The following is a 12,822-nucleotide window of genomic DNA, read 5'->3' as shown; positions in this document are numbered from 1 at the left end:
GTTAATTCTTCTTTTTATATTTCAAGGAGATGGGAAAGACTTAATTGAACATCAATGATCGTTGTTAAGGTTTGAGCTCATTACACTATAGTTCAATTCGTAATCTCTTAGCTAGTTTGTTGAAGGATTTACTACACGAGTAATAGCCTATGTTATAGATGCAGTCCATGTTAGTTTTATTGATTAATTTGCAAATTGTTAAGAAAATGTATTAATTAATCTTGACTAAGTTATACGAGTAGTGAACAAATGATTATTTTATGTCAGTTGTTATCTTTTAATTAGAAAAAATTCATAACAGCGGGGCGACTCTTTCATACTTGAAAAGTAGATAAGTTAAAATCTTGTATATTGTGTGTTCATATCTATTAGTTTTACCAGTACTTATGCATTATTTTTAAATTTATTAAAAGTACCAGTGAATTACCAGCTCAAGGGTAAAGCAACCCAAGCAGTGGCTTTAGGCCTCCAAATTTTGGGACCTCATTTTCAATTGACAATATTTTATAAATTAATTTTTTATATAAAAAATTGATTATCTTAAAGATAAAATAAATAAATAAAACTTATAAAAAGGAAAAGAAAATTTTAATTTGTTATTGATATTGACCCTTGAGTTTGAATAATCTGAAGCGTACACAAATATTTTTAATTTTTTGTTTAGTGGGTAAAATTGAGATTACTAGTTGATAAAAAATATTAACTTAGCCTTGATTAAAACATAATAGCCACTCTGGCATGATAGTTTAGGCTTATTTTTCAAATTATATAGCATTAAAGAAAATATTACAAGTAGAAGATAAAACTCTAATCGACATACTTAATAAGATAACAAGACTTGATTTTTTTTTTTTAATATTTATATTCCTTATAGAATAAAATATACTATAACAATTGCATCGGGGAAAGAAGTTTTTCAAAATTAAAATTGATAAAATCTTGTATAGGATCAACAATGTCTCACGAGAAGTTAATTAACTGGATTAGATAAGCAGTATTATCAGTTGAAAAAAGAATTATTAGGATAACTCGATTATAAGAAAATTATTAATAATTTTGCATCTAAAAAAGTTAGAAAAATGTACTTCAAATAAAAATATATAATTTTTTAAAAAAAAAATTAAGGTCTCTTATTAAATTTTGCTTTAGGCCACCAACAATGTTGAGCCGCCCCTGAGTGAATATTTCAAGCTTTGTATAATTCCGGCGTGGCATTATGAAAATTGCTTAGTTGATTATGTTATTAAAATATACACCGTTGTATATTTCATTGAAATTATACAGTTTTTCTAGCCTTTTGGAGGAAAGTTTTTGTTCAGCCATATACTTCATCCAATTTAGTTACACTTCTCATAATAGCTTCTAACATTTTCAAGGATTCTATTCCCATTAGAACGGTGTTTTTCTTGTTTTTCTTATTTGTATAATTAATTCTTTGAAGCAACATGCATATGATTTTGACTTTCAGATTATATGTAATTTAAATCTCCACAAACGGCCAGATATAAGCATTTTATTGCCAGATGTAAACAGTTATCTGAAAAAAATACAGTTCAATGGTCAAAGCTACCTCACTAATTTATGAGATTTTAACATATACACAGATTACACAGCTAAGACTTACCATATATTCTCAATGCAACTCAACGGTAATTTCACACATTCTCTCAATAAATACTGCTAAATCTTCCACTCATCAAACCTCAGGATTATTCTCTCTTTGTGATCATTTTTGCAATTTCTTCTTTTGGCTTTTGAACTTTCTGTTTTTCCTAATGGAGTCTCTTTTTTCACTTAGCTCTTTCTTTTTGATTTTTCTTGGCTTTATGTGCTCGTGTGAAGCTTATACATTCTATGCTGGTGGCAAAAGTGGCTGGGTTTTAAATCCTACTGAATCTTACAGTCATTGGAGCGAAAGAAATCGCTTTCAAGTCAATGATACCATTAGTAAATAATCCTTTCCTCTTCTTTTTCTTTTTTAAAAAATAATACAATTATACCTCTATTTGCAGTGGCAGAGTGCATGTTATTCTTGAATTGATTCCTCTTTGTCATTAAATTATACTGTAGAAATAGGGTAAAATCAAATAATTAATATATATATATTATATATATATATATATATATATAAATTTCCCTAGCATACAAACCTAGTAGTTTCCCACGAGTGGGTCCGGGAGGGTAAGATGTACGCAGCTTTACCCCCACCCTTTGAATTTCCCTAACATAAAGGAGTTAAACTATTAGGGCTTGTTTGGTATGAGAGACAAGGAATAATTAATCTCGAGACTAAATTTAAGAAGAGTTTATCTCATGTTTGGTTGAGAGAAAATGGCGGCATAATTAATTCCAGGATTAATTATCCCTGGATTGTAGTATTTTTTTATCCCCATTAAAAGGTGGAATAACTAATCTCGGGATAACATCTTTCCAACCAAACAACCCCTTAGTGTAGGGGTAAAAATGGATCGGAAATTGTTTTAGATTGCTGGTTTACCGGACATTCTTCTGTTTTCTTAAAAGGGTATTTACACAAATAGCTTATTTGATTCACTATTTACTCTTCATAGTTCAGATACATCGATTATACATATATTACATGAATTATACATATCTCCTTGTTAGAATTTCTGACTCTGTGACTGTCTAGGTGTTTTCAATGATTTGACACTTGGCATTTCTTTTTTTCAAACTTGCAGTATTCAAGTTCAAAATTGGGTCAGATTCTGTTCTTATAGTTGACCAAGATGATTATTCCAAGTGCAACAAGGACAAGCCAATCCGTGAACTAAAACATGGTGATTCAAAAGTCAAGTTTTACAGATCAGGCCCATTTTATTTCATCAGTGGACATGAAGATAATTGTGAGAAGGGCCAAAAGCTCAAAGTTGTAGTGTTATCTCCCAACCACAAAGCCCACAATGCTTTGAGCCCAGTGTCTGAGCCCATTGGGTCAGTTTCACCAGCCCCGGCTCCGGCCCAATCGGCTGCAGGGTTTACTGCTAGTCCTAGTGGTTTCTTTTGGGGCTTTAGTTTGATGATAGCAGCATATTTCTGTATCTTGGTTTAATTCTTCCAGTTTTTTTAAATTAATTCTTTCAATTAAATGTGATTTAATTGCTTTTGATTGAACAACATGGTATATTGAAGCGTCATTGGTATATTAAAAAAGATGTTGAGAAAAGCAAAAATTGGAAAAAAGGAAAGTTCGAGTTTTTTATTCAAACAAATATCACTACAGGAAAGTTTTCAGTTTTTACACAAACTAAAAGAATCTCGAAAAACTTTAATATTTTTGTTGACTAACATATTCGTATAAAATGAATTTAACTTAGCAGAGCCTTGATTGATACTCAAAAATTCAAATCTTTAGCAGTCACATTGGTCGATTTGGGGGCCACCGCGGATTTATGGAGGGGTATGGGTCATGTGAACCCATGCGCCACCCCTCCTAAACTGTGTATAGCGTTGCAGTTTTTCTGGAAATCTTATAAATTTTGTTATGTGTGAACCCATGCTTAATGTCCTGGGCGGCTTTCCAACCATGCCCCATGACCCCTTGGGCGCGCCCCGTGGCGTCCTAGCAAGCCTCCCAATGCCTAGCGCCACGGACGGCCCCGTGGTCTTGGCCGCGCCAAGTGACAAGCGCGCAGGTGCCTCTGTCGCCCCACCGATATCCCTCGCCAGCGCCAAGCCGCAGGCAGAAGCCAACAGCACCGTGCGCGCAGACAACGCCGCGCGCGCAGACCGTGATGCCAAAGACACTGCTGCTGACAACGGACCTGCTGCTGCCTTATAGAAAACTAAGTCATTTTCATTGTAAATATAGAGTAGTTTTATTTCATGTACTTCCATTATGTTTCTCTAGCTTAGTCAAGTCTAGTCTTGTAGCTTTGGATTATTTTTTTTAAGTATTATTAGGGGGGATCAAGCAATCAAAACTTTCTAGCAAGCAAGCAATTCTCTGCACTGGTGTCTCTCCCCCTCGACACCGCGTTGCTTTTCTGTAATAGCTTTCATTAATGCAATCAAGCTTTCTTTCATTCTGAATTCTCATTTCTGTTCTCTCAATTGCTCTTGACATTGGTTTTCCCGTACGGCACTGACAATCTCGTCTAGCGTACGGAGGGACCTCAGTTGGCGGACAACAACTGCACTGACATCAGTTGCCTAGCCTTATGTCGCCCTTCCAAAGAATCTCAGGAAGGCGCCGCGTAATAGTTGGTATCAGAGCCCAGGATCGACATCGGACGAGGGAACGTATTGACATTACCACCATTTCTGACCATGGTGAATCATGGGGACCGCATTGCGTCTCTCGAAGGGACGGTTGAGGTATTACGGCCTATTGTGGATACGGTGCCTGAACTAAGAACCAGCCTAGTGCAAAGGTTGGACGACCTGGACCGCAGGGTGCTCCAGGCCGAAGTTGACATTGAAAACATCAGTCGCGACTCCGAGGGAGACCGACAGACGGCAGCCACAGAGGCAGCCGAAATTTTTGAGAAATTCGAGGGGCTCCAGCAGGAGCGCGCCGAGGATTTAGCCCACAGGGGACAAGAGGCAGACAGGGTGACTGCCATGCAACAAACTATTGACAAATTGACAGACCAGCTCAATGTTGTCAACGCTGATTTACAGGGCCTACTCCGAGGAGGTGGAAACCAAATCGGGGGCGCTGTGAACTCTGCTTCCGCAACGCAGAAACTGAAAATTCCTGAGCCAAAGCCATACAGTGGAGCTAGGAATGCCAAGGAAGTGGAGAACTTCATCTTTGACGTCGAACAGTATTTCGATGCGGTTGGGGGCCAAGAGGAAGCTAAGAAGGTAGCAACTGCTGCCACGTATCTTCAGGGCGATGCTAAGCTCTGGTGGCGGGTGAAGTACGAAGCCATCAAGACCGGCGAAGATACTCTCGAGACATGGGCAGAACTGAAGGCAGCCATACGCCTACAATTCTTCCCCGAAAATGTTGAATACAATGCAAGGAGAAAACTACGGGAGCTCCGCCAGACAAAATCAGTGCGGGACTACGTGCGGGAATTCTCTGCGCTCATGCTAAGCATACGCGACATGGCGGACAAAGACAAGCTCTTCACCTTCCTGGAAGGGTTGAAACCCTATGCCCGTGTGGAGCTACAAAGACAGAGGGTAGATACCCTTCCCAAGGCGATCCAAGTAGCTGAATGCCTTGGGGACTACCAAATGGAAGCTCGGAAGGACAGGCCCCAGCCGCCTGCCCGAGCGGGATTCAAAGGGGGCCAGCCTAGCAATGGTGGCCCTAGCAAAAATGGGGGAGATCGAAACTCAAACAAATCTAGAGCTCCTTCCTCCGGCAGCAACAGTGCTGCATCAAACAACAATAATGGGGCGAGAAAGCCTCCTTCAGGATGCCGTCATTGCGGCGGTCCACATTGGAACAATGAGTGCCCACATGCACAGATGAATTCCCATCAGGCTATTGATGATGGGACTGATGATGACTCAGACGATGCGGACCAGACTGAACCAGTAGGTGCCTTCAATGCAATTGTGGGTTCCATTTCTGAGGCACTAGCGGAGACCAGTGCTGGTATTCGTAAGAAGAAGGACTCATGTCCCGTCTCCAGGAAAGGGAAAAAGAAGGCGAATGAAGAGACTCCTCTTAAACAAGAGAGGACCTTAATGTTCGTCGAGATGAAGGTGAATGGCAAGCCCATTCGGGCTATGATAGACACGGGTGCTACCCACAACTACTTAGCCTCGACTCAGGTGGAGCGCCTTGGACTAGTTGTAGGGAAAGGTAAAGGTAGCGTCAAGGCTATCAACTCACCTCCCCAGCCAGTGGGTGGAATAGCTAATGAAGTACCGGTGAAGCTTGGGCCTTACGAAGGAAAATTCAACCTGCGAGTGGTGATCATAGATGACTTCGAGTTGATTGTTGGGCTGGAATTCCTAAGGCAAACCAACACCATGCCTGTACCATTTGCAGACATGCTACTGATGATGGGTACCAATAGGGCCAAGCCCTGCATTATCCCGTGCCTGCCCATGAAGATGGCCGTTGAGAACATCTCGGCCTTGCAGTTGAAGAAGGGGGTCAAAAGGAATGAACCTACGTTCCTGGCAACCCTCTGCATTGAAGATATAGAACGCTCCTCGGGTCCCATTCCTGAACCCGTGAAGGAGTTACTACTGGAGTTTGAAGATGTCATGCCACAAGACATGCCAAAGCGGTTCCCGCCTAGGTGCACTGTGGACCATGAAATTGAGTTGGTGCCGGGCGTGAAGCCACCTGCCCGGGCGCCTTACAGAATGTCACAACCCGAACTCACCGAGCTTCGGAGACAATTTACGGAAATGCTAGATACAGGGATCATTGTACCCTCCAAGTCCCCATATGGGTCCCCTGTTCTATTCCAAAAGAAACATGATGGCAGCCTGCGACTCTGTGTGGATTATCGAGCTCTAAACAAAATCATCGTAAAGAACAAGTACCCTATTCCTCTAATGGCAGACTTGTTTGATAGACTGGGTGGTGCTACGGTGTTCACCAAGATAGATCTGAAGACAGGTTATTGGCAAGTTCGGATTGCAGAGGGTGATGAACACAAGACGACTTGTGTGACAAGATATGGGTCGTACGACTTCCTGGTCATGCCATTCGGCTTGACCAACGCCCCTGCGACGTTTTGCACTCTCATGAACCAAGTCTTCCGAGAGTACATCGATGAATTTGTGGTGGTCTACTTAGATGACATTGTGGTATATAGCCAGACATTGGAAGAACACCTGGTACACCTGCGGAAGGTCCTAGCACGGTTGCGAGAACATGAACTATATGTAAAGCTATCCAAGTGCTCCTTTGCTCAGAAGCAAATTGATTTCCTCGGACATATCATCGAGGAAGGACGCATCAAGATGGACCAGCAGAAAATCCAGGCCATCACAGATTGGCCGACACCTAAGGATGTCCACGCCTTGAGGGCGTTCCTTGGCCTATGCAACTTCTACTGGCGGTTTGTGAAGAACTACTCGCTTATCGCAGTGCCATTGACAGAACTCCTCAAAAAGGTCACACCTTGGGATTGGGGACCAAGGAGAGTAGAGGCCTTCAACGCATTAAAAGCGGCTATGTCTAGTAGTCCCGTCTTGGCCCTTCCTGATTTGGCCAAGCCGTTTGAGGTACAAACAGATGCTTCTGACTATGCACTCGGTGGAGTCCTGCTACAAGAAGGGCACCCTGTAGCGTACGAGAGTCGGAAGCTGAAGGATGCAGAGCGGCGCTATACCGCCCATGAGAAAGAATTATTGGCTGTCGTCCACTGCTTGCGCCTCTGGAGGCACTATCTGCTGGGAACCCCATTCGTGGTCAAGGCAGACAACACAGCTGTTAGCCATTTCATGACCCAGCCGAAGCTGAATGGTCGACAGGCCAGGTGGCAGGAACTCCTAGCTGAATTCCACTTCAACTTGGAGTATCGCAGTGGAAAGACCAATCATGTTGCTGATGCGCTCAGTCGGAGAGCTGACCTAGCATCGCTGTGCCTACTCGCCACCCTAAGGGGGAACGAGGTAGCCACATCCATCAAGGACCAAATACGGGATCTACTCATCAAGGATCCTGCTACTCAGTATTTGGTTGATTTGGTAGGACAGGGCAAGACTCGCCAGTTCTACATGGAAGATGGGTTTCTGAAAGTAAAAGGGAACCGACTTTATGTTCCTAAAGGAGGAGATTTGCGGAGGACTCTTCTAGCGGAATGTCATGATACTCTGTGGGCCGGCCATCCTGGTGAAGAACGCACCATGGCGTTACTTCGTCGTGCCTATTATTGGCCTCAAATGGCCGATGATGTCGCTCAGTATGTGAAGACTTGTCTCGTATGCCAGAAGAACAAGTCGGACCGCTTGACACAAGCGGGACTCTTGGAACCACTTGCTGTCCCAAAGAGACCTTGGGAAAGCGTTTCCCTGGATTTCATCACCGGATTGCCCAAGGTCGGAGATCTTACAACCATCTTGGTGGTGGTGGACCGGTTTTCTAAGTATGTCACCTTTATTGCAGCCCCACAATATATATCAGCAGAAGATACAGCTCGACTCTTCTTCTCTCATGTCGTCAAATATTGGGGCCTGCCCAAAGACATTGTTAGTGACCGCGACTCACGCTTCACTAGCAACTTTTGGACCCAACTCTTCAAGTGCCTTGGGTCAAAATTGAGTCACAGCTCAAGTTTTCATCCACAATCTGATGGCCAGACGGAGCGGTTCAATGGTATGTTGGAGGAATACCTCCGCCACTTTGTAACCGGATCGCAGAAGAATTGGGTGAAGCTTCTGGATGCTGCTCAACTGTGTTTCAATTCACAAAAGAGCTCTAGTACCAACAAAAGCGCTTTTCAAATTGTTACCGGACAGCAACCGCTACTCCCACACACTGTGAATGCACCAAACATGGCTAAATCTCCTCGAGCTGCCAGCTTCTCAAAAGAGTGGAGGCGGAATTTGGAGATAGTGCGGAGCTATCTTGTCAAAGCCCAAAAGCGGATGAAGAGGCATGCTGATCAGAATCGTCGCTTTGTTGAATATCAAGTAGGAGACAAAGTGATGGTCAAAATTCCAAAGCGGTACTTATTTGCAGGGGTCCATGACCCTCGCCTATTGCAAAAATACATTGGACCCTTGTCCATTGAAAAACGTATTGGGAAGGTTGCATACCGGGTGGATACCCCAGCTTGGTGGAAAATTCATCCTGTCTTCCATGTCAGTCTCCTGAAACCTTTTCGAGAAGACACGGAGGATCCTTCAAGGAGCCAGCTCACAATACCCAGTATTCGAGGTCCCAATTCAACCGGGAAAAGGCATGTTGAAGCTATCCTTGATGAAAGAGTGATTCATGCCTCAAGGAAAGATCACCAAGAATTTTTGGTGAAATGGCAGGACTGTGATGCAGAAGAGAATACTTGGGAGAGGGGAACAAACCTCAAAGCCTACAAGAGCCTCATTGAAGATTATTTTGCAAGTAAGGCGCCGAGGACGTCGCCAACTCAGGTGGGGGAGAATGTCATGGGCGGCTTTCCAGCCATGCCCCATGACCCCTTGGGCGCGCCCCGTGGCGTCCTAGCGAACCTCCCAATGCCTAGCGCCACGTACGGTCCCGTGGTCTTGGCCGCGCCAAGTGACAAGCGCGCAGGTGCCTCTGTCGCCCCACCGATATCCCTCGCGAGCGCCAAGCCGCAGGCAGAAGCCAACAGCGCCGCGCGCGCAGACCGCGATGCCAAAGACACTGCTGCTGACAACAGACCTGCTGCTGCCTTATAGAAGACTAAGTCATTTTCATTGTAAATATAGAGTAGTTTTATTTCATGCACTTCCATTATGTTTCTCTAGCTTAATTAGGTCTACTCCTGTAACTTTGGATTATTTTTTTAAGTATTATTAGGGGGGATCAAGCAATCAAAACTTTCTAGCAAGCAAGCAATTCTCTGTACTGGTGTCTCTCCCCCTCGACACCGCGTTGCTTTTCTGTAATAGCTTTCATTAATGCAATCAAGCTTTCTTTCATTCTGAATTCTCATTTCTGTTCTCTCAATTGCTCTTGATATTGGTTTTCCCGTACGGCACTGACAATCTCGTCTAGCGTACGGAGGGGAACTCAGTTGGCGGACAGCAACTGCACTGACATCAGTTGCCTAGCCGTACGTCGCCCTTCCAAGGAATCTCAGGAAGGCGCCGCGTATCATTATGTATGAAGTTTGCATCAGTAGGAAAGTCTTTCACGTAGTCCCTTCCCCTTAAGATTAGAATTAAAGCGTACCAATTATGGCCTTGCATCAGTTTAGATATAAAATAATTAATATTCGTAGCAAACCTTTAAGGTCGTTAAAAATACGATTGTGGTTGCGTATGCGTTCGCGCAACTTCGATCAATCTTTTCTTAATAATAAATATGTCACAAGCCTTAATTATTTTTAGTCTACATAGCTCATATGGCCCCGTATAAATTTTGAAGCCTAGATATTAAATGTGATTAAATCTTTAGAAATTTGGGTAAGCCATTAAGCAAATCTCCATGGCTTCCCGCAAAGTTAATAATGCGTAGTTGCATTAGGCGCGTTATTCAATAATTTTATCTTCTTAAACTCGGGTGCTCATTTACGTGACCCAAATCCCAATCTCAACGAAGTTAAAATATGTCAAAATCACGGGTGCATTTATGTGACGTGGTTCGAGGCATATTTTAATAACGTTGTAATTTTCTCTAAAAAATGAATAAAAGCGGTTAAAACTAAAATTCGCACATAGTTTCGTAATTGTTTAAAATCAGATAATTAAGCCGAATATAACAGTTGGGCGACCGTGCTAGAACCATGGAACTCGGGAATGCCTAACACTTTCTCCCGGGTTAACAGAATTCCTTACCCAGATTTCTGGTGCGCGGACAGTAATATAAGAGTCATTCTTTTCCTCGATTCGGGATTGAAACCGGTGACTTGGGACACCATAAATCTCCCAAGTGGCGACTCTGAATTCTTTAAATAAATAAATCACGTTTCGATTGTCCTTTAATTGGAAAACCTTCCTTTATTATACCCTTTCCAGGGGTGTAGTGGAAAAAGGAGGCGTGACAGCAGTAAAGCTCGGTTGCCTCCCAACAAGCGCCTAATTTAACGTCACGGCACGACGTGAACCACTTTTTGCCTCCACCTCGAACTTATGAATTGAGCCCCCAATTTGGCTTCAAGCTTTTTGCTATGCTCTACGGGTGGTGAGACAAATTTAACAGGGCCAAGCAACCAATATCGTGTTCTACACTTTTTGGCTTTCAAATGAGGTATGTAATTATGTCTCTCTGGCATGATAAATTCCAGAATATAAGCACCCAGGTCCTCGTACATTGGTCCCCCAAAGGCTCAGATGACTCGATTTCCATGTCATCATCCAAACACAATGTTGAAAAATGTATGGAATGAGGAGCAGTACGCCTAACTCTAGAATTGTATCTCTAGTTACATCCTCATATGTACACACACTAGAGTCTTCAAATATACCATTATCTACTTCCTCACATGACTCTAGAGTGCTTTCCTCAACATGGACATCATTAATAAAAGTACGCTCGAATGATTAACTCTCTAATTTTAGCTCCTCGAATTGGCGTATAAGCTCCTTTTCAGTTTCACACAACTCAGAACTATTTTGTTGGGCGTTAGACGCATCAACCTTTGCAATCAATTGAGCTCCCAAGTCGTGAAAAGCAGTGCCAAATTTTTCGATCTCTTGTCCTATTTTAGCTCTTCCTTCTATTAGGTCTTGTATCCCATCTGTAATTTTCTCACGTTGAGCCTCATATATCTCCAATCTTTCAGCTTGTTCCACCAGCCAAGTTTGACTCAAAATCTCCTCTTTTTCAAAATTTTCCTTTTGCTGGTACTCACTATCTTCATTCAATTCTTCTATATTAGCCTTCATTCTTGTGATTGTTGCCCTCATTCTTTTCATATCTTTTTTGAGTTCATCTTGTTGCTCTGCTACTTGGTTTAAAATATCCCTAATATATGCATCAGGTTCCATATCTTGTACTTCATTGCCCCTATCAAACTCACAAACATTACTAGAATGATCATAATAAGGGCTCAGAGAAGGATGAAAAGAATTAGGACAACCATCCCAGTGGCCATCTTGACCACCACACATATTACAAATATTCCACTCAAAGGATTGAGATTGTGCGCATAACTCATTTTCGGGAACATTCTGACAATTTTTCCACCAGTGCGGTCCTCCACAATATGGACAAGGATCATCAAAATAAGAATAACCATGATTCGAATAACTTTCATTCCAAGATTCCATGTTAAAATAAATAAAAAAATAGTAACTAAACTAAAACAAAAAAAATGAATAAATAAAAAAAATTCAATGTCTAATCTAGAAGAATAGTTAATTTCTAAGTCCCCGGCAACGGCGCAAAAAACTTGTTGCGACCAAACACACACGCAAGTATACGCGGTCGTCAAATAATAAAGTGACTAAAAGTCGGATGTCGATCCCACGAGGACTTGTGATTAACTATTAACTAAATTAGACTATCCTAATTATCTATACAAGAATTAAACCTAGAAGTATTTGATTCTAAACTAATTAAATTAAAAAGAAAATAAATAATGAACTCTGAGCCAAAGGATAGCAGATTTTTATGATATCAATGTAATGAAAACGATCTAGGGTTATGGGCTAACTAACAATTCTATTGTATTCTTCTATTGAATTGACTAATTAATTTATCTAGTTTATTGGTTGACAGGGTTAATATTGCTCATAAGAATCTGTCGAGTTCTTACTCGCCTATTCAAGCTAACCTAACGCCTATGTCTATGGAGTTAGAATCAACAAGAACGCATTTATAATTCTTGTAAATCAACCAAGCAAGGCAATTAGGTATATGTCTATCCTAACCGCGAATCTGTTCCCCGATGCCCAGGTTCAAGAACTTGCTCTATTCAATCCTATATGCAATCTAGAATTCCCACTTTCGAGTTCAATTCAAGATTCGTAGATAGTATTCAATTGGTGATCAAGCAATCAAATAATTAAGTGCATGATTGAATAAATAAACCAATATTATAAACTAAGAAATCAAACTCAATATCCGAATAACAATAGTCATGAAAAAACCACAACCCTAGAACGTGAAGTTTAGCTCCACATAGACATGAAAGCAAAACAATAACTCATACAAAGAAACATATAAATTACTAAGTTTGGAAAAAGAAAGATGAAACCAGATGAATTCCGGCCTCCACGGCGGCTCTATGCTTGTGTTTTCCTCTCAAATAC

General features: G+C 41.7%; 1 protein-coding gene across 1 annotated transcript; it reads left to right on the top strand.

The window, feature by feature from the left end:
- Window positions 1-1,826: 1,826 nt before the first annotated feature.
- LOC109219751 (early nodulin-like protein 2) lies at window positions 1,827-3,070 on the top strand. The gene is made up of 2 exons (XM_019384222.1): window positions 1,827-1,947; window positions 2,700-3,070. The coding sequence occupies exons 1-2, from the start codon at window positions 1,827-1,829 to the stop codon at window positions 3,068-3,070; spliced, it is 492 nt and encodes a 163-aa protein (XP_019239767.1).
- Window positions 3,071-12,822: the final 9,752 nt, after the last annotated feature.

The sequence above is a fragment of the Nicotiana attenuata genome, unplaced genomic scaffold (assembly GCF_001879085.1).
Source record: "Nicotiana attenuata strain UT unplaced genomic scaffold, NIATTr2, whole genome shotgun sequence".
NCBI classification, from domain to species: domain Eukaryota; kingdom Viridiplantae; phylum Streptophyta; class Magnoliopsida; order Solanales; family Solanaceae; genus Nicotiana; species Nicotiana attenuata.
This window is presented reverse-complemented; position numbering and strand designations above follow the sequence as displayed.

What these genes read in the sequence shown, in the direction of transcription:
- LOC109219751 (XM_019384222.1), top strand. Translation starts at nt 1,827, where the DNA reads ATGTGCTCGTGTGAAGCTTATACATTCTATGCTGGTGGCAAAAGTGGC. An exon ending in TCAAGTCAATGATACCATTA is followed by an intron (nt 1,948 to 2,699) that starts GTAAATAATCCT and finishes TCAAACTTGCAG; the next exon opens with TATTCAAGTTCAAAATTGGG.